The sequence below is a fragment of the Stegostoma tigrinum genome, chromosome 23 (assembly GCF_030684315.1).
Source record: "Stegostoma tigrinum isolate sSteTig4 chromosome 23, sSteTig4.hap1, whole genome shotgun sequence".
NCBI lineage: Eukaryota > Metazoa > Chordata > Chondrichthyes > Orectolobiformes > Stegostomatidae > Stegostoma > Stegostoma tigrinum.
The window spans coordinates 22493857-22515199 of NC_081376.1; the positions used below are offsets into that span (position 1 = coordinate 22493857).

The following is a 21343-nucleotide window of genomic DNA, read 5'->3' on the forward strand; positions in this document are numbered from 1 at the left end:
GGAATTTTAAAAGGAATTAAAAACTGCTGGCAAAGGCATTTTACCCGCAGAACTATATGACAACTCAAATAATGGACATGACATTTCAAATTTCAGATTAATTTGAGCTTTTTAGTCATATTCTCTTTATGCACGCATCCATCACATAATGTATCCACTGCAATCAGTCATATGGCAACAGCATTCAATGAAAATACAAACAAAAACACAAATAAACCAAATCGTATTAGCTTGGTTTTTGCAATTAACAAGACCCTCACTACTGGCCTGGAAGAGAGCTGCCCATATAGATTCAGCGATCGTTATGACATGGATTTCACTTTGTCTCACATTAGTCTTAAAGTGGCGCAATTCAAGTAGTCTTCCAAGCATCCAGCAACAAGGATGTCATCAAGCAAGGTAAGCAGCTGGTCAAACTGAAATGTGCTTACAGATTGCAAATCCTGAAGTAAAATGCAGCAATTATCTTATCACTTTTGATTTAAATTTTAGAGAGCTAAATAAATAATTGGGGCATACACTAATAGCTGAAACAATAATGCTTTTTAATTGTCATATTAAAATACTTGGACTTATATCTCAGTAAGAAAAACTGACATTACACACAACGTAAAAATAATTTTCTCAGCCAGACAGGTTCTTCAGAAGAACTTGTGACTAAGCACACCTGCATAATATCTGGTTACCTCTTATTAATAAGATGTACATTTTTGATGAGCTTTTCATCATAATACTTCAGCACAAAAGAGGGAGTTCTTGTCAGTTCAGTGACATCTATTAAATTATAATCTGCAGGAACACAAGCTACGCATAGAGAAACATGGGTTCACTGACAGCAACTTTTAAAATTTTCATGCTTAACCTCAAATATGCTGATCCCAAATGTTGCTATCAGTCTCACAAGACCAATGATAGCGAACACTGACAGTAGAGTAGATGCTATATAGATTAACAATTGGTTGGCTTTATGAGAGGAGTTTTATCATTCACAATACCAACAACTTAGTGAAGCCTGAAAACACCAATTCCATTGTTGACTTTATTATCTAAAAGGCATAAAACCAATTTTTAAACTCTTGCAACAGCAGAGCAGAGTCAGGATATTCTCCAGCTCTGCAAACCAATCAGGGAAATGGGGCCCAGAAATTATAATTTTCTTATGGGTTAAGGATTGGAACAGGGAAGTCTTACTGCAGTTGTACAGGGCCTTGATGAGAAGATACATGAAGTTCTGTGCAGTTTTTGTCTCCTCAGCTTAAAAGAGACACACTTGCTATAGAGGAACTGTAACAAAGGTTCATCAGAATGATTGCTGGGGTGGTAAGGACTACGATCTCCTCCCTGTTCCCTCATACTCTATCTCTGCTACTGCACCTAAGTCCCACTAGAGCTCAGGTTCTACCACTTTCATTACTGCATGCAATATCTTGTTCACTTGCTGACAACTCCCACTCCCCAAGACAATCAATTCAACACAGCCTCTGTACTGCCCACTCATTCGGAACACCTCGTTACCTTCCCTGACTTAACCATTGTAACAAGCAGGGCCAGTCACACATTTTACTCAATTCCTCCCTTTCTTTTATTACAGGAGAAAACAACCATCGCAGGACCAAAAGAGCCAGGATGGGTGGTGGGTTACCTGACATTCTGTTCCTCACCCCTAATGAAAAGAGAATCTTGGTCATCGCTGGTGAGGGTCAGGACCAATCTTGTGGAGATGTGGAAACATCCATGTCCCAGCAACCAAGTAAGATTCATTGTCTATTGTGGTGCTACTCTCCAACTATATTCTTAACTTACCAGAACTTCTTGGTCTCCCTTGTCCTCTCTCTTTTGTCTTTAACAGCCACAAACAGCAACAGCATGGTCTCCAGAGCCAAGAGGACTGCCCCACAAAACATCTCCTCCCCCAACTCTGATGAACAGTGCACAGATACCACAGAGGATGCACCAGTAAAGCTGCCTCTCTCTCTGACACGTTGGAGGTAATTTAGCTATATTAGAATGCTGGTGAGTACTTTACTGCCATGTCTCTGCAGCTAGTCAAGAAAGTAATGCCCGAGACCAATGGAACTCAGGAGACTGCCGGAGAATTGGCATCTACTTGGCTCTGGGCAGGAAATGACCCCAAAGTGTCAGTAAATTGTAACCGCTCTGAGATACAAGAGCATACAGAAGTGCAGCAAGCAGGTTTGTCGGGGGCACTGGCAACAGACATAAAGAATGCAAGACTAAACCAGCACTGCTGGAACACTGCTCCCTCAGATTTACGAATGTCTGGCACCTCCATGGACACACTGTTAGCTGCCATGAGATTCAGGTGCAGCAATCTCTCAGTCTGCTGAATATCTGCACCAATCTATACTCCATCCTTAAGTCATTAATACTCAACACTAACAACAAGGTGTCAGGGGACGAGGGTCTTTGACTTGACAAGGACACAAAGTGGAGCCAATACATGCCTAGTTGAGGAAGAACCACATACGAGACCCCAGAAGCCTCCTCAGGATAATCCAGAAGTGGAGTAATTCCATGTCCACTTTGTCTGCCACTCATAGCCCTGCGGGAGGTCAAGCCAAGGAGGGTGGACCTGTCTCAGGGCAGAACACATTGACATTTCTGGGCCCTTTAAATGCCCTCAGGGCTGCCCAAACCAAACATCAACATCAACAGACTCCACTTTAGGGCAAACTCATTCATGTCAACTTCAGACCCCAACACTGCACTGAGACAGGGAGGAAAAGAAAGAAGTTTTAACAGCACACAGGTAGCACTGGTGATGCATCGTTGTAACTACTTTATCACATTTGTTAACATGCGTTCACTTTTAATCATCAGTCTTGTGAGCAAATAACCATCTAGCCACAATGAAGGTACACAGCTTAATCATTGCTAGTGTCAGGCAAGGTTTTATGGTCCAAGATGTGAACTTAGCAGCTCCTGCAGCAGGCATAGGTTATAGGAATTAGGAAGGTGACTGCTCCTTTGGCAACTCGCCAGGCTATAACACATTGCATGTGTATCACAGTCATTACTGGTGCGATTGGTGATGCTGCCCCAGTGTTCAAAAGTCCTTAAACAAAGGATTTGAACTGCACACAGTAAGTTAATGCCCAATGTTCAAACAGCATGTAGTGCTCCCAGGTGTGTTTCAGTTTTACGGTGTGAGTGTATTTGTAATGCTCTTTCCCTTTGAAGGGTCTCGTCTTGCTCAAAATTGAATTGTCCTGCCTCAAAGAATGAACCAACTACCCTGCCCACATTGGCTGTGGTGGGAGCTATTCTCATTTCCACTGCACACTTATCTTTTACAGCAGGATGAAAGAAAGCAGTGGTCGCCCATCAGACTGAGAGTGTCTGGCTCAGCCACTTGGTGAACTCCAAATGTACTCATTCCTGTCTTGATCACCTTCCCTATGAAGCCACAGGCTCTGAACTTGCCCATGTTCACAACCAACCACACTATCTCAGTCTTCATTGCTCTAATTTATCCCCTAACCCCAATCACATTGGGCAAACATGCCCGATACAGCTGTGCATTGACTTCTCATGACTCTCAATAACAAAGTAGTAATGATAATATTATGATAATAGAAGGCTGTGAACTCAGTCACATGGCACCTATCAAGTAATGGAAACCTTCAGTCTTCTGTCAACAAAGAGTTAAATAGAAAGCTTTTTTGAAGTTCCAGACATTTTTCTCAGAGATTTTAAGGGTAGGAGTTTAAATGTTTGGATACATTTGACAATTCATTTTAATAGCTCCTCTAGATGCTGTTGACAGCTCTCTTGGCAGACAATTTTGTGACATGTGCTGTCCTCATACTTCCTTCAGTGACAGGTCCTTCTGTGGCACTTTTTGCCAGGTCCTCTTTGAACTTACATTAGATCCTCATGGTATTTTTGGTAGGTCTCTTATACTTTTGTTCAGTTCCAAAGAGCGTCTAAGTTTCAATACGTTTATGCACTTTTTAATCCACACTCGTGCCTACATTTAACAGTTTGGCCACCTGACCTGCCCAAAGACATCCTGGGATCATATGTAAACGATTACCTTAACTCTCCAAAAGAACATCCTGGCTATCCAAACAAATCCACCAAGTTCAGAAACACTCCTTTCCAGTTTAACTTGCACACATCATATCTCTGATACCCAGAACACCAAGATTACACATTGTGGAGGCAGGTACAGATTTATATGGACAGCTTCCTCTTTGAAATGTGCAAGCACAAAACGAGGACATGCCCTCATTCACATTTCCACAAAAATTGTAGGTGCTAGCTTTAAAGTCATAGAGTTGTACAGCACTGAAACAGACCTTTTGGTCCAACTTGTCCATGGGACCAGATATCCTGAATTACTCTACTCCCATTTGCCAGCATTTGCCCCATATCCCTCTAAACATTTCCTATTCAAGTGTCCATCCAGATGCCTTTTAAATGTTATAATTGTATCAGTCTCCGCTACTTCCTCTGGCAGCTCACTCCACACATGCACCACCCTCTGCATGAAAATGTTAGTCCTTAAGTCCCTTTTAAATCTTTTCTCTCTCACCTTAAACCTATGCCCACCAGTACTGGACTCCCATACTCTGGCTAAAAGACCTTGGCTATTCTCCCTATCCACACTTCTGATATTTGGGCTCAAATGCCATTTTTGCAACAATGGAAATGCTCTTTGTCTTGGCAAAAATCCAGGCCATTTGTTTGAAGCTAGGATGTGAATAATGTTATAATCAATCTCAATTTCTTCTGGTACAGGATGGAATTTTCAAGAGATGAATAAAGAAATTTAGAAACACATTTTGTTAAAGCTTTTCAATAATCCTGCATGAGCAAATAATCACACTGACCACAAATTTAGGATTGCCATGCAGACCCACAGAAGCTACATATATTACTACACAAGGCCTTATGCTTTTCAGACAGAAAGACCTTGGATATGCACTGCACCTGATTCAAATCAACAGAATGAATGACAGCCATTCAGTGTTTCAATTCTCAGGGCAATGCCCTGGCCAATCACTAAAGTAAAATATGGCTGTTAAATGTCAATCAGCATTAATAGGTTCATTCTCCATGCCAATATCTCTACCAATTGGAGTCCACTTGCAGATTTATCAACACTTTCTTCCCATGTCGTATTAATTTTGATTTTCTCCTTCAATTGGTAATCTTGAAAACTGTCATGATAATTGCAAAACCAAAAACTTTTGACAAAATGTATCTTTTTCAGTAACACTTAAGTTAAATGTAGAGATTTGTTCAGTTACAAATAAAGCACTGAGGAGCAGCAGTAGGCCGGTTGTTCCCTTCAACCTATACTGGCATTCAATAAGATCATGGTTGATCTGACAGTAGTCTCAAATTCCCTTCCCTGTCGACACCTCAACCCACTATTCCCTTATCTGTCAACAATCTATCTAACTCTTTTCTCCGTTGCTTTCTGTGGAACAGAATTCCGAGACGAATGGTTCTCTGAGACAAAACAAAAGTTCTCATCAGCTCCATCTTTATAGGGAGACCCTTTAATTTTAAACAATGTCCCATAGTTCTAGTATCTCCTGAAAGAGGAAACAACTCCTAGTATCTAAGATAACAAGGTGTGGCGCTTGACAAACACAGCAGGCCAAGCAGCATCTTAGGAGCACAAAAGCTGACATTTTGGGCCTAGACCCTTCATCAGAAAAAATTTCTGATGAAGGGTCTAGGCCCAAAATGTCAGCTTTTGTGCTCCTAAGATGCTGCTTGGCCTGCTGTGTTCGTCCAGCTCCACACTTTGTTATCTTGGATTCTCCAGCATCTGCAGTTCCCATTATCTCTGAACTCCTAGTATCTATCCTATCAAGTCTCTTCAGGGTCTTATATGTTTCTGAACTTCAGTCAGTCAGGCTGAACCTACTCAACCATTTTTCATAAGGTAGGGCTTTTTCCTAGGAATCAGTTGACTGAACCTTCGCTAACACAATTATACCCCTTTTCAAACAAGGGGGTCAAAACTGCACACAGTACCCCAGATGTGGTCTCACCAAGATGCTGTACAGCTGCTGTAAAAATTCCTTACTGTTATACAAAAAACATCAACATTCCATCCGTCTTCCTAATTACTTGCTGAATCTAGCTTTTTGTGATTCATGGACAAAGTTGGTCACAGGACCATTTCTACCACTTGAAGTGACCACCATCCTGTATTAAGCACACCATAAAACTGATACAGTACAACTATACTAACAAATACAATTTAGGTGACCAACATGTCACAAAAATGTTTTACTATGCTGAACCATATTCTAAGACAGTTTTTATGTCCTTTAAGGACAGGAGCTTTTCTTTCATTGCCTCGGTCATTAAAAGTGCTTAATTGATTGTAAAACACTTTGGGAAGTGTAGCTACTGTTCTAGCCTGGAAATGACTGTCCCCTGACACCTGTAACTGTGGGACAACTGTACATGCATGCTCATCTGGAAGAGCATAAGTACTCAATTCCAGTCCCACTGCATTACCACGTGATGGCAGCACTGTATGTGCACAGAGAAGAAACACAATATTGAAATGGCCCTCACATCTCTCACTCATGCCACACCTCCATCCTCTTTCACATTTCTCTCACAGGCCACACCTCACGGCACATCCGTTCACAGCGCGCCACATTTGAACCCAAGCACTTTTAAATGTGCATGTGAGTTTAAGCAATGCATAACATGCTTGCGCTGGTGTTAGCAGACACTGTCTTTGGTAATAAAGCTGTCAATTTGTGCATAGCAAGCTCTCAAGTAGCAATTAGCTGGTCTAATTATTTGTTTTACATATGCAAATCAACACTGCCAATCCACAAATATTTAAATGAAACCAAATATCTATTTTTTCAATAATTAAAACATTTCTGTCAACTCACTAGGCCAAGCAAATTTTGGGGAAACAAAGTGCATTACCCATTTGCAGATTACAATTTTCCAGGCAGCAGACAAAATTTAAGCGTATATTCACTGTGTACATGTGAGCATAAGAATTCCTAGGAGCAGAGAACGGACCTGCCATCCTCCTCTGTATTGGTTTTACTCCAAATCTATGAAAACTTCCAAGCCTCCCTTTTTCCAGGAATGCATCTAGCTGCCTTCTGAACCAATTTATACTGTCTTTTTTCATTCATTCCACACCCTATTAAAGAGTGTTGTACATTACTTACTTTCACACTCTGAACTTCTTTTATATTTGTCTCCCTGGAATTTGGACTCTTCCTCAAAGCACCAAAATCTTTCACTTTTATGAATCTACCTTCCAAAAGCTCACCTCTTTTACCGCGCAAACAACCAGTGTTCTTACCCGTGCGTCCAATGTACAGGAGGGGGGCTGATGGACAAATGTTCTCTGACATATCAGTGGTCAATGTAGTCTGCTTTTCTCCAGTTGTGGGATCCACAACAAACCACAAGTCCTGCTTCTTACCTGGTGTTAAAAAAAAGCAGACCACACATGCTTTAAAACTTGCAATTATGCAGCCAAATGTTAAAAACTATTTTTCTTTAGGCTGCCCTTTGCTTGAACAGCTTCCGCAAGAGCAGGCATACAAAAAAAGGGCTTAATTATTACATAGATACCACATAATACCTTCTCAATCACAGAAAGATCCAATATAATGATTCTCTTGCCACTGAATTGCCAGGATTACAAATATCTCTTTCAAATTAATCAATCAACACAAGTTTGTTGTATATCTATTTGTCCATAAAGGAGTAGACATGTGAAACAGACAAACATGCAAACCCTGTCAATGCCTTTGAAAAAGATTGGATAAATCTGATAAAACAGGTTCTCAGGATAAGTACACACAAAGACGGTTAGCAAAATTTGGAACATGATTGTTCCTGTGCCTCTAAGACCATGTGGATGTCATCTTTGGAATATGACCAGACATGATTGAATCAGATAGATTTGTAATGTTAGGCATTGTTAATGTTAGAGATCCTGATATTTAATTAAGAGTGCCAGACTGATTCTATTCGAGCCTTTCAGAAGCTACCTGTTTCTGGTGAATAAAAGTTGACTGGAGTCTCTGATAAAGTAAACTGTGCTCAATCTGTTGAAGCAAAGGGTGAAGAGGCCTATTTTAAAATTCTGTATTCTTTTCTTCTTGCATTATTAACTCCTAGAAGTCGAATAATCTCAAACTTTGATCTATTCATGTGTCTAATACAGATACACACTCAGGCACAAGTAGTTATGCCGGGAAAATAGTTGACATAGACAATGGCATCAGCACATGCACACACAGAAAAGAAGCATATATACAAAAAGCATGTGCAACTCAATAATGTAACAATGACATCTTTCTGATTTCCCTTGAGCAATAGGTGAACAGTAGAAATAGTGCAGTATGCTATTCCAATATTCCGTACCATTGTTATGATGATAAACCAAACCTATACCTACTTATAAGGTATATTTCTGAGCCTAGATGTGGACTGGGTGTGAAGTATAATGAATGGAGAATAAGGTGCCAGGGAAAAACATTGTAGGATAAGTAAATGGCATAGTAGAGCATGTACTTCTATCATGCTTCTATTTCACTGAGGAGACTGAATACCAATCCACATCCAATAATTTGCTCTGAAAACTCTGCTCACATTTTGACAACAATGGCAAATTGTACCATAACAGCTGAGGCAATGCAGAACATTCAAAATAAAACAATCCGCAAAATTTAAATAAAAGTCAATTAGCATTTTTCTAGATGTTAATTTTTTAAAATTCCAAGATCTGGAGCTACATCTTTCAAAAACCCGTAGGGAGCCGATGTCCTAGTGGCATTATCACTGGACTCTTAATCCAGAGACCCAGAGAACGTTCAGGGGACCTGAGTTCGAATCTCACCCTGAAGCTGGTGGAATATGAATTCAATTAATAAGGGTCTAATGATGACTGTGAACCCATTGTTGATTGTTGAAAAACCCATCTAATTCACTAATGTCCTTTAGGGAAGGAAACTGCCATCCTTCCCTTATTACAGAACCCCTACAGTGTGGAAACAGACCCTTCAGCCCAACAAATCCACACTGACCCGTCCATCTATAACCCAGCTAATCTCCACATCCCTGAACACTAAGGGAAATTTAGCATGGCCAATCCACCTAGACTGCACATCTTTAGACTCTGGGAGGAAACTGGAGTACCTAGACAAAACCCAGGCAGACACTGGGGAGAATGTGCAAACTCCACACCAACAGTTGCCAGCAGTGGAATCAAACCTGGGTCCCTGGCACTATGAGGCAGCAGTGCTAATCACTGAGCCACCTACATGTGACTCCAGACGCACAGCAATATGGTTGACTCTTAACTACCGGGGCAATAAATGCTTCTTAGCCAGCGATGCCCTCATCCCATAAATGAATTTTAAGAAATCAGCTCCTTCTTGGTTCATACCTTATCTATATACCAAGTTTAACTGAAATCTATACACTAATTTTTAAGATACATTGTTTACAAACAGACTAACAGACAGGGGCACAAACATTATCTCTTCCCACTTTCATTAATGCAAGTAACAACTCAGCGCAATTGCCCAGCTATGTTTCTCTTAGTTACTGTTTAAAAAGAGCATTATTCACGGCATGAGAAATCACCGTCTAATTTGGGAAATGCTGTAATATGTAACCTAAGAAGCTTTTATTACAAAAGGAGGCTTTTAAATGTATAAAAATTGCTTTACTATAACCAAAGAAATGCAAGTGCATAAAGTGCTAGTTAATAATTCAAACAACTTTACCTGTGTACAATATTCCATCAGAACTTCGACATGGAGAGGAATGGACCAATTCAGGGATGGTGAAAGGTAGTTTCTGAAATAAACAATTCTTTTTGACCAAAAGCAGAGAGATGCACTAACTTTCAGACAATGGTATTCAATGAAGTCTTTTTTCGACTCTTAATATATTATTCAGACAATAATACATGGTACATTATAACACAATGGTAATACATACTGTTTAAAAATCAGATATAGCATAACATTAGAAAATAGATGCCATTGTTAGCTCTCAGTTAGCCATTGAAAATACGTTGTTTAAAGAGGACATAAAACCACAGAATACTGCAAAAATTCGCAGCCGTTTACTCATCGTCACTTTCCCTGCCATTCCTCCTTACACCCAATCCCTCCACCAAAGTGACTGGCTTATATTTTGTATTTCCCTCATTTGGACTATTACCACCCAAACACACCTAAATTTGGCATTTTCCACATAGGTACTGTCAACAATAATCTTCATCATGTGACATACTGATATCACGCATGGATCATTGTTTCTTATGACTTTGTACTGGTGTGTCAATACTATGGCTTTAAGAGGTGTATTTTGTCCTGGTTTATTTTTTGAAGAGAAATTTTGAGCCATACTTGCAACACTGTCTACGAGAAGCCAATAAAGTAAACAGCTTCTGAGACTTTGAGTGTATTATAAAAGTTGGAACAACAGAAGCAGCATGAATGGATGGAGTCAGGTTCCCACAGAAACAGGGTTTTTAGTTTAGCTTTCGGCAGTTGTTAGGGTTTTGAAGTTGGCTGTGGAAGCTGTTGCATCTCTTTCTGTTACAGCTAAAATGCTTGGGTTTCCTTTCAACTGCCAGAATTGCGTGTGATACAATCTGTTTTACTGACTTTCCTTTGACAAGGGTGTGTTTATGGGATATTACTGTATTGGAACAGTTTAATAGTTAAAGAATCTACTACTCTGTTACGTTTTCCAATAGAGAAGGTTATACCAATTCTTTCTCTTGTTAGTATTTTAACTAGAGGTAAGAATTAAGTGTGTTTTCCTTAAAGCTGAGGAGTACGACCAATCCATTTGCACCCAGAACGTAGCACCTTACACTTGCCTTTGAATAAGATAAAAGTTAGGGTCCAGCCTATCTCCTTAATATATTTTGAGGGGGTTTGGTCTGGTCCATAATGATGGTGTGTTCATTCCAAATTCTCTCTGCAAATGGAGTTAACATAGAACAGTACTGCGCAGGAACAGATCCTTCAGCCTACCATATTGGTGCTAACCACGATGCTATTTTAATCCAATTCCATTTGCCTGCTCATGGTTGGTATCCCTCTATTCCCTGCCTGTTCAAGTATCTACACAAGTTACATAAGCAATCAGTTTCTGCACTCTCTTCTATGTCCAGCCCTTATTAGCAGTCCCAATTTGTATAGTGATTGAGCTAATCTGAAAATTAGCTTCCCAATATAAATTAATTTGTTACACTCTCAAAATCAAATCTGCACTGTTGCAACATACATTCTCTAGCTTACAACGTAACAAGGAGCGCGTGTAGATGCTCCTTCGTCTGCAACCGATGCTGGCCTTTAAGAATAAACAAGGAATACATAATGACAGGGAGTTATTTGTGGACTTATTTGTCTCTTCCATCATTTGTGGAGGGAGTGAATGTTCAAGATAATGTATTGGTAATATAGTGGGTTGGCATGAAAGGAAGACAGTACAGTCCTTCAATGTAGACTGTAATGCGAAAGCAGCTGGTATAGGAGTTGAATGGCCTCTTATTCCATATTTTCTTTTCCTTTTGCAACGTTCTGCTTAAAATTTAAAGCTGGAAATAAGAGCAAGACGACTACCATTAGTGATCTTTTGCACCAAATAACTATTTGACACGACTTTTTCTAACGATGAAAGATTAGTTTTTAAACAATCTCAGAAATTTTCCAGGTCTCCCTGAACAGAGATTTATCCTGGAGGCCTGGAGAATCGTAATTATGACACTGTTGTTTAAGACAGAAAGGATAATGCAGGAAACTACACACCTGTCAGCTTGACATCAATAGTGGGAAAACTAATGAACGGCATTGTACACCATAAGATAAATATACACATAGAGAAAAATAAGTTCATACTAGATAGTCAACATGGCTTTGTCAGAGTGTGTCATGTCTGGCAAACTTAAATGTGCTCTGACGAGATGACACAGGAAGTGGATGAGGGTAGTGCTATGGATGTTGTATATTTGGTCTCTCAGAAAGCATTTGATATAGTGCCACATGACAGGATGATGAGCAAATTGGGATTGATGGGTCTTTAGCAGCATGGATTAGAAGATGGCTAAAAGACAGGAAATAGAGGCTAGGCATAGATGGATATTTCTCAGATTGCAGACGACTTGAAAGTTGCTTTTTATGATTTATGTAAATGATGTGGAGATGGGAGTTGAGAGCAAAATCTCTAAATTTGCAAATTATACTAAGCTAGGGAGAATAGAGAATTGTGAGAATGACGCTGAGCGACCTCAGAGGGAAATTAGTCAAATGGGCAGACACCTGGTAAATGAATTCCAATGCAGGGAAAAGTGAGGTAATACATTTAGGTAGAAGAAACACAGAGATACAATACAGGCTCAAGAGTACAACGTCAGAGGAGTACAGGAACAGAGGCACCTGGGGGCTCACACGCATGATTCTTTGAAAGTGGCCAGGCAGTTGAAACAATTGTTAAGAAGGCTTATAGAAATCCTGGGTTTACAAGTAGAGGCATAGAGTATAAAAGCAAGGAAGTGATGCTACACGTCTACAAATAATTGGTCAGACCATATTTGGAGTACTGTTCAAAGCAGATTTACTAGAATGACACAGGAATGAGGGTTTTTAGATACAAGTAAAGATTAGAGAAATTCGGCTTATTCTCTTTGGAGAAGAGAAGATTAAGAAATGACCGTATTGTGGTGCTCAAAATTATCAACAATTTTGATAGGGTAAAGAGGATATTCTATTTCCACTAGCTGGTAATGTCAGTAATCAAGGGTCACAATTTCAAGATTGTCAGCAAATGAGCGAGGGATGAGATGGGGAGAAACGTTTTTACAACTTGGAATGTGTTGCCTGGGAGTGGTGGAGATTGATTCTACTGGAAGTTTCATAAGGGAGTTAGATATATACTTGAAAGTGATGAACTTAAAGGACTACAGAGATAGAGCTGGAGAGTTTGACTAGCAACACTCTTGGTATTGCAGATGAATAACAAGTTCAGAATTGAAGTTCATTCTTGGGATTGATGAAATGTTATGCAACTTACCATTAGACCCTCTTTGGTTGCCCCTCCCATGACATAAAGGCTGCCATCATTTGGATCTGGAAGAAATGCTGGCCTACATTCAGAACACAAAAACAATTTGTACAAACTTGGCATGAAACAGGCACCACAATGTAGGATACACTTTGTAATAGATACAAATGAACAAAATGTAATAAATGCATTTAATATAGCTTCAAATGACAATCATAAATTATTAACAATTTTTTGAGGATTTAGAAAACAATCTAATCACAGAGTAATGGGCTACTAGTAAGATTCTTGGTAGTGTGAATGAGCAGAGAGATCTCAGTGTCCATGGGCATAGATCCCTGAAAGTTGCCACCCTGGTTGATATGGTTGTTAAGAAGGCGTATGGTGTGTTAGGTTTTATTGGTAGAGGGATTGAGTTTCGGAGCCATGAGGTCATGTTGCAGCTGTACAAAACTCTGGTGCGGCCACACTTGAAGTATTGTGTACAGTTCTGGTTGCTGCGTTATAGGAAGGATGTGGAAGCATTTTGAGGCTGTTTTCGTTACAGAGAAGAAGGTTAAGAGGTGACCTAATAGAGACATACAAGATGATCAGAGGATTAGATAGGGTGGACAGTGAGAGCCTCTTTCTTCCTTGGATGGAGATGGCTAGCATGAGGGGACACAGCTTTAAATTGAGGGGCGATAGATATAGGACAGATGTCGGAGGTAGGTTCTTTACTCAGAGAGTAGTTAAGGCGTGGAATGCCCTGCCTGCAACAGTAGTAGACTCGCCAAGTTTAAGGGCATTTAAATGGTCATTGGATAAACATATGGATAATAATGGAATAGTGTAGGTGAGATGGGCTTCAGTTTGGTTTCACAGGTTGGCGCAACATCGAGGGCCGAAGGGCCTGTACTGCGCTGTAGTGTTTTATGTTTTAATCAATCACTGGAGCCACCTACATCTGGTTTTCTTTTCCCTTTCCTACAGTTTTATGCTGTCACAAACAGGATTAATGGACCAAATGATCCATTTCTGTGCTCTAAGATGCCATGGTTCCAGTGCTCTTCTGAGGCATTGTAACTAGTCAACTGGCAGACACACTCGTTTGAAAATAGAGTGGGTAGAATACAAGCAAAAACTCTCTGAAGTTTGACACTTACTTTAAAATGTCACAGTGCCAAGACAGACGATTACTTTTGGTAACTGCTTATTCATGTGGACTTCGCATTATGCAGAATGTCACTCATTGAAGCTGTGGTTAAGTGTATGTTACTTTTTAAACACAGGAGGGGTCATTCAGAAACAAAAGGTAACCTAAATTTTATATAACTGAAGATAGAAGGAACATCAACAGAAATAAATCAATACTGAGGAACATTCAGTAATTAAAAAATCTTGGCCATGAAACCTGAGATTGCAAAATCCAACAACTTATTCTCACAGATAATGGGAACTGCAGATGCCGGAGAATCCTCTGATGAAGGGTCTAGGCCCGAAACATCAGCTTTTGTGCTCCTGAGATGCTGCTTGGCCTGATGTGTTCATCCAGCTTCACACTTTATTAACTTATTCTCACATTTGGAAGGGGCCCAAAAAGCACGACTAAAAGGACAAACCGCAGTTCATAATGGACTGGGAGAATTACACATGTAAATTATATAGAAAGGTCACTAACGGACCAAAAACCATTGTAATAGTAGAAGGGACTATGAAGTGAGCTGAAGGAATAATGCAAATACAAGGCTTACGCATGAGAAATGAGAGGCCCCCAATTAAGGCTGGGAGGCCAAAGCGGACTACCAAAGAAAGACTTGGACGAGAGGGAAGTTTTTTTTGTTTTATTCATGGGATGCAAGTGTTGCTTTCTGGACCAACATACATTTCTCATCCCGGGTTGAACTTGAGAAGGTTGCGGTGAGCTGCCTTCTGGAACTGCTACAGCAACAGATCAACACTTAAATAAGAACATCCTGAAATTGACAGCAAGGCAGAGAAATAATGAGAGGGAATGGAAAACTGCCAATGTCAAAAGGCTGTATCATACATTTTTAAGGTAAGTGTAGTTTTTAAGTGAAAGTGGATTTTTGATTTTAAATAAAGTGAAGGATGTGGCTAAGTGCCTTACCTGCTTATAGACTGACTTAACCTCATACTCAACCCATCAACATGGCTCTTTGCAACAATGTCAAGTACACAACAGTTACAGGAAAAACATTTAATCATTCACAAGATCAGCAACTGGGTGTCTTCATAGCGGAACAGTTCAAACCTATATTGTAGAAGTTTTCAGAATTAAAATAACTTCCAACAGAAACTTACTCAGCAACATAAACTGGAACTTGAATGATGGGATCTGAAAAATAAATTATAGACAGAATTCAGTCCTGCTTCAGAAATGTGGCAATGCTGAACAGAATCCCCGTGACAGTGCTAAACCTGGATCCATTCTCCCAAACCAAACTGAGAACTTTGTTGAATCATGCACCTATTTCATATCTATCCAAGCAATCTTGAGGTTCTTCTTCAAAGTTGTTGAGATAATTATACCACAACACTGAAAGTCTGCACCCACCTGCCAACTATTTTACAGGACTAGAATTCCACATGTTCATTTAGAATCATTATGGCAGAGAAGGTGGCTACCTGTCTGTCAAGTTCATGTTGACTCTCAGTACTCCCAATTAATCCTAATATCCTGTTTTATCTCTATCATTCTAGTAGGCTTGGGTTCAAATCACACCTGCTCTGGAGGCATGTGATAGCACCTCTGAACAAGTTGATTGGAAATTTCCTACGTCATGATCTTATGTAAAGATCTACTATCTTAAGTACTCAAAAAATGAACTTGTGCATTATGCAGAGCTATTTGACTATCTGAACAGTAAGATCCACTCATGTCACTGATGACTGACAGCTGGTACTGTAATTATAAATCAATGATTTAAAACATGTTATTGTATATGTTTATGGTTTGTACTTTCATGTATAGATTTTTGTGCCTTGTAGAGGGTTTGATTATGATTCATTTGATGTATCGCTTCTGCTATTATTTCAAGTCATCTCACACCAGCCCTCAAATAAGGCACTGCAATTTTTTAAAAATTCATTCATGGGATGCAGACATCTCTGACTAGGTCAGCATTTATTGGCCATCTCTAATTAACCTGGAGAAGGTGGTGGTGAGATACCTGCTTGAATCTATTCAGTCCTTGGGATGCAAGGACACTCAGTGAGTTAACAAAGGAGATCGAGGATTTTGACCAAGCAAAAGTGATGGAAAATAGTTTCAAGTCAAAATGGTCCCCTTAGAGGGGATCTTACAGCTGGTGGTCATAGAGTCATACAGTATGGAAAAAGCTCCTTTGGCTCAACTCGTCCCACTTGTGGTGGTGTTCCCATGCATCTGCTTACCATTGTTCTTCTAGGCAGTAGAGGTTGTGGGTTCATACGATGCTGTTGAAGGAGTCTTGGTGAATTGCTATTCTGCATCTTGAAGATGGTAAACACAGCTGTCAGTGTGTTTCAGTGGTGATGAGAGTGAATGCTGAAGGTTGTGCTTGGGGTCCAAATCAAAATGGTTGCCTTGTCTTGGATGGTGTTAAATGTCTTGAATGTTGGTGGAGTTGCACCCTTTGGGTAAGTGGTGTGTTTTCCATAATACTTCTGATTAGTACCTTGTAGATGATGGAAGGGTGCTGCAGAGACAGTTGCTGGATTACCTGCCATAGAATTCCAGCCTCTCACCTGCTTTTGCAGCCATAGTATTTAGATGACTGGTCAAGTTCCATTTCTGATGGTAACCCCCAGGATATTGACAGTAGAGGATTCACTAACTGCCACTCAGCGTCAAGGGCAATGGTTAGATTTTCTCTGGTCAGAGCTGGTCATTGCCTGGCACTTGTGTGGCATGAGTATTACTTGCCACATATCAGCCCAAGCCTGGATGTTATCCAGATTTTGCTGCATAGTTACTTGGGCTGCTTCAGTATCTGGGGAACTGCAAATTGTGCTGAAAATTGCATAACGATTGGTGGAGATCCCCACTTTTGTTCCCATGACAGAGGAAATGTCATTGATGAAGTAGTTAAAGACAGTTGGGCTGAAGACACTATCAGAGAATCATACAGTACAGGTGATGCCCTCTATCCCATTGAGTCTGCACTAATAAAAACTCTAAATCTACACTAGCCCCATTTTCCAACACTTGGCCCATAGCCTTGAATGTTACGACATTTCAAAATGCTCATCCAAGTATGTTCAATGGTTACAAGGTTTCTTGCCTCAACTACCCTTTCGCACAGTGCATTTCAGGTGTCCACCATCCTGTGGGTGAAAATTATTTCCCTCAAATCCCCTCTAAACATCCTGCCTTTTACCTTAAAATTATGCCCCCATTGTAAATGGCTCTTCAACTATGGGAACAGTTGCTTTCCACCCACCATGTCTACGTTCCTCTTAATCTTACATATCTCATCCAGGTCCGCTCTCAGTATTCTCTGGTCCAAAGAAAATAACCTGAACTTATCCAGCCTCTCTTCAGAACTAAACTGTTCTGTCCCAGGCAACAACCTGGTAAATCTCATCTGCACCCCTCCAATTCAATCACATCCTTTCGAAAATGCAGTGACCAGAACTGCACACAGTACTCCAATTGTGGCCTAACCAAAGTTTTGTATAGCTCCAATTTAACTTATCTGCTGTTATATTCTACATCATGATTGATAAAGGCGAGTGTTCTTTATACTTTCTTAACTACTCTTTTAACCTGCCATCAGGGGTCTATGGACAAGCACTCCAAGATCCCTCCATTGCTCTGAGCTTCCTAGCCTCCTGCCATTCATTGAGTACTCCTTTGTCTTGCAACTTCTTCCAAGATGTACCAATTCACACTTTTCAGGGCCAAATTCCATCTGCCACCAATCTACCCATTTGACTAATCCATATACATCCTGTCATCTAAGAGATTCTTCCTCACTGATAATCATCCAGCCAATTTTTGTGTCATCTGCAAAATTACTTATCATCTCACCCCACCCCGTCCACTAACTGATTTTTAAAAGCGTTTGGAATTGCACAGATTTATTTTAAAAAGTCTAAAGATCATTAATGAGAGGTCGGGAGTTTATTGATTCTTTAAAATATTAGGAATTGCTGGATTTCCCTACCTAATTCCCTCACAGGAGAAGCCCGTTCTCCTGTTTCTAATTTGGGGAAGAGTTGAATGGTTCTGAATGTCAAACCTATGTTCAGCTTTCATCGGTTCTTTCTGAGCCTCCAGTAACCTAGATTCTCTCCACCCTCAGTAACCCACTGAGGTGGGTAGCTGCCATCAGCTCCCACCCTAACAAACTCTTGCACTGATGTTCTGGTGCTGAGATGATTGATCTTTAACAACTATAACTTTCTTCTTTTTGAGCTAGGTATGACTGCAAACAGCAGAGATGTTTTCCTGATTTCCACTGTCTCCAGTTTTGATACTGCTCACTTGATGCTACACTTGGTTGAATACTGTCTTGGTATCAAGGGAAGGCAGTCTCTGCTCATTTCTGGGGTTCAGATCTTTTGTCTATGTACGGTCCAAGGATATAATGAGGTCAGCAGCTAAGCAGACCTGGAGGAACCCAAACTGAGCATTAGTCAGCAGGTCAAACCTTTGAACTGTTGCTTGATAGTATTGTCAATGACCACTTCCATCGAGAATGAGCAATTGGGGATTTGTAATGTTTATTGTGTACAGGTCATAACTGAGCAGTTTTCAACATTGACAGTTGGCTGCCAATATTATAGCTATCCTGGATCCCCTAGACATCAGTGAGCTAATTCTGCAGCACGAGTCCTTCAGTATTATCATTAATACCATCAGAGTTAATAATCTTTGCAGTAGTCAGTTTCTTCAACCATTTCTTGAGATCATGCGGAATGAACTGAATTTTTTTGAAAATTGGCACCAATTATGCCAGAACCTCAGTAACAGACCAAGGTGGAACAGATCATAGCAATGGAAGATGGATGCAAATGCTCAGCCTTCTCCTTTACTCTTTTTATGCAGGGACCCCTCCATCACTAAGAATGGAAGCCCTTCTACAGCCTCTAGCTCCTGTTAGTTATTTAATTGTCCACCACCATTCAGACTGATTGTGACAAGATTGCTATGATTGAATCTGATCGATTGGTTGTGGGATCACTTAGCCTGTCGACTGCAAGTTGCTTTCACTGTTAGCATGCAAGTCATCCTGTATTGTAACTTCACCAGATTGATATTACCAGTAAGCAGAAGCTTTCTTTGCACATATTTGACTTGTTGCCATGAAATCCAGAGTCAATGTTAATGACTCAGAGGACAACCCCTTCTTGGCTGCCTACCCCTGCACTGCCACCTCCGAAGGAACTGTCCTGCTGCTGGGAAAGGATGCACCCGGGGTGATGGTAGCGGTGTACGGAACATTGTAAGGTATAATTCTATCAGTATAACTTTTGCTTGACTAGTCTGTGTGATTACTCTTCCAGTGTTAGTACAAGCCTCTTGTTATTGCTAAGGAAGACTTTAACAGTTTCCTAGGCTGTTCCTTGCTATTCTGGTTTCCGGTGCCTAAATTGAGTCTAGGTGGTCTGTCCAGTTCCATTCTTTCGTTTAGGCTTCATAGTGGTTTGATACAACTTAATGGCTTGCTAGGTTCTTTGACAGGCAAGTTAAAAGTCTACCATATTGTTGTGATTCTGGAGTCACATGTAGGCCAAAGAAAGTAGGGACAGCAGACTTTCTTCCCGAAAGGACCTTAATAAATCCAATGGGTTTTTATGACAATCAACAGTGATCATAAAGTCACCATTAGGCTAGCTCTACATTTCTAGATTTTATTGAATTTAAGTTTAACTATCTGCCATGGTGCAATTTAAACCCAAGAACATTAACCGGAGACTCTGGATCAATCATTAGTCCAGTGACATTACCATTATGCCATTGTCTTCCCTTGTGCTTTACACTGAATCCAATTTGCACAGTTTCAAGAGAAGTATGACATCAGCTTCCTTACTTAGCCCAAAAAAGACTGAGAACTCACTGGGTGCAGAAACAAATAGAATAAGAGGAACCATGTATTGTTACTGCACAGTGCTAGTCTGCATGTTTCTTGTTCTTTGATTAACAATATTCTGTAGTCAAAGATCAAGCTTTTGATGGTCATTTACAGCCAGCAAAGAAATCAGATCTCCACACCCAACCAGAACGAAATCCACAGTACTCTCACGAACATTAGATTTCTCAGTAATGATATAACCTAATGAGATTAATTTTTTTTACAGCAGCCATTGGACCCTGATGGGTGATCCAGGCTTATAATAAGCATACAAAAGGTTTTCACCATCTGTTAACCAGCATGTAACTCATGCAAAAAGGCTTTTGCGGTGCTGGGGTACTGTTCATACCTCTGGGTCAGAAACTCTGAATTCAAGTCACATCTGTCATAACAAATATATAACATGTCTGTACAGGCTGATTTTGAAAATATTAACGTGCTATATTGTGCAATGATAAAGTGTGGGTTACAAAATCTGGGCTCAATTACCCACCTGTCCCAGAGCTGTTCATGCCTGAATAGGCTGATTAAAAATAATTGGGGGAAGCGGAAACGTAGTGGCAATGTCACTGGTCTAGCAATCCAGAACTCCAGGCTAATGTTCTGCCTATGGCTATATAAGTCCGAAATTACCCAGTCTTGTCTGATCTCAGAAAATATGCAGACTCACACTTGGTTAGTACGAAGATAGGAGATATCTTGGGAACACCGGCTGCAATAGGCTACAGCTCTGGTATAAAAAGAGAGTTGACAACTTCAGGAAGTAGGAAGGGGGTAAAGAATGTTTACCATCAATTGGCCATAACTTGGTTAAACTCAGAAAGTTACCTTCAATTCATTGGTGACTTTTCTGTTATTTATGCAGAAAGCCTTAATAACAATTTGTCTTTATTTAAAAATATTATATCCATTAAAAATGTTTTACCTTCTTTTAAGGTCCACTTGATTTCTCCAGTTCGTTTACTGACAGCATGCAGGTTCCCATCGAGTGTTGATATAAAGAGTAATGTTTCTGGGATAGTCACTGTGCTAACAGCACACTGGTGAAATATAAAATGGTATTCACTGTCAAAATTCAAAACATAAGAAAATAACTCAAAATTCAAATCCATTCATACACATTTGCGTCTAATTTGGTCCGATAATTTTCTTCCTAGAACTGGCTTACAGAAATCAACAGCAACATCTTTACTGACTAAGATTTTCAGTGCAGTTTAACA

The 21343-nt window shown here is 40.1% G+C and overlaps 1 protein-coding gene across 3 annotated transcripts in view; it reads right to left on the reverse strand.

Moving 5' to 3' along the window:
• Nucleotides 1-21343, reverse strand: part of ern2 (endoplasmic reticulum to nucleus signaling 2) — a 98386-nt gene that overhangs the window by 49164 nt on the left and 27879 nt on the right. For all 3 annotated transcript variants that reach the window (XM_048552241.1, XM_048552240.1, XM_048552243.1), the window contains exons 2-6: nucleotides 21049-21163; nucleotides 15367-15400; nucleotides 13072-13144; nucleotides 9768-9840; nucleotides 7328-7450 (exon numbers count right to left, since the gene is read on the reverse strand). In XM_048552241.1, the coding sequence (XP_048408198.1) occupies nucleotides 7328-7450; nucleotides 9768-9840; nucleotides 13072-13144; nucleotides 15367-15400; nucleotides 21049-21163 (418 nt within the window). The remainder of the gene's footprint in view (nucleotides 1-7327; nucleotides 7451-9767; nucleotides 9841-13071; nucleotides 13145-15366; nucleotides 15401-21048; nucleotides 21164-21343) is intronic.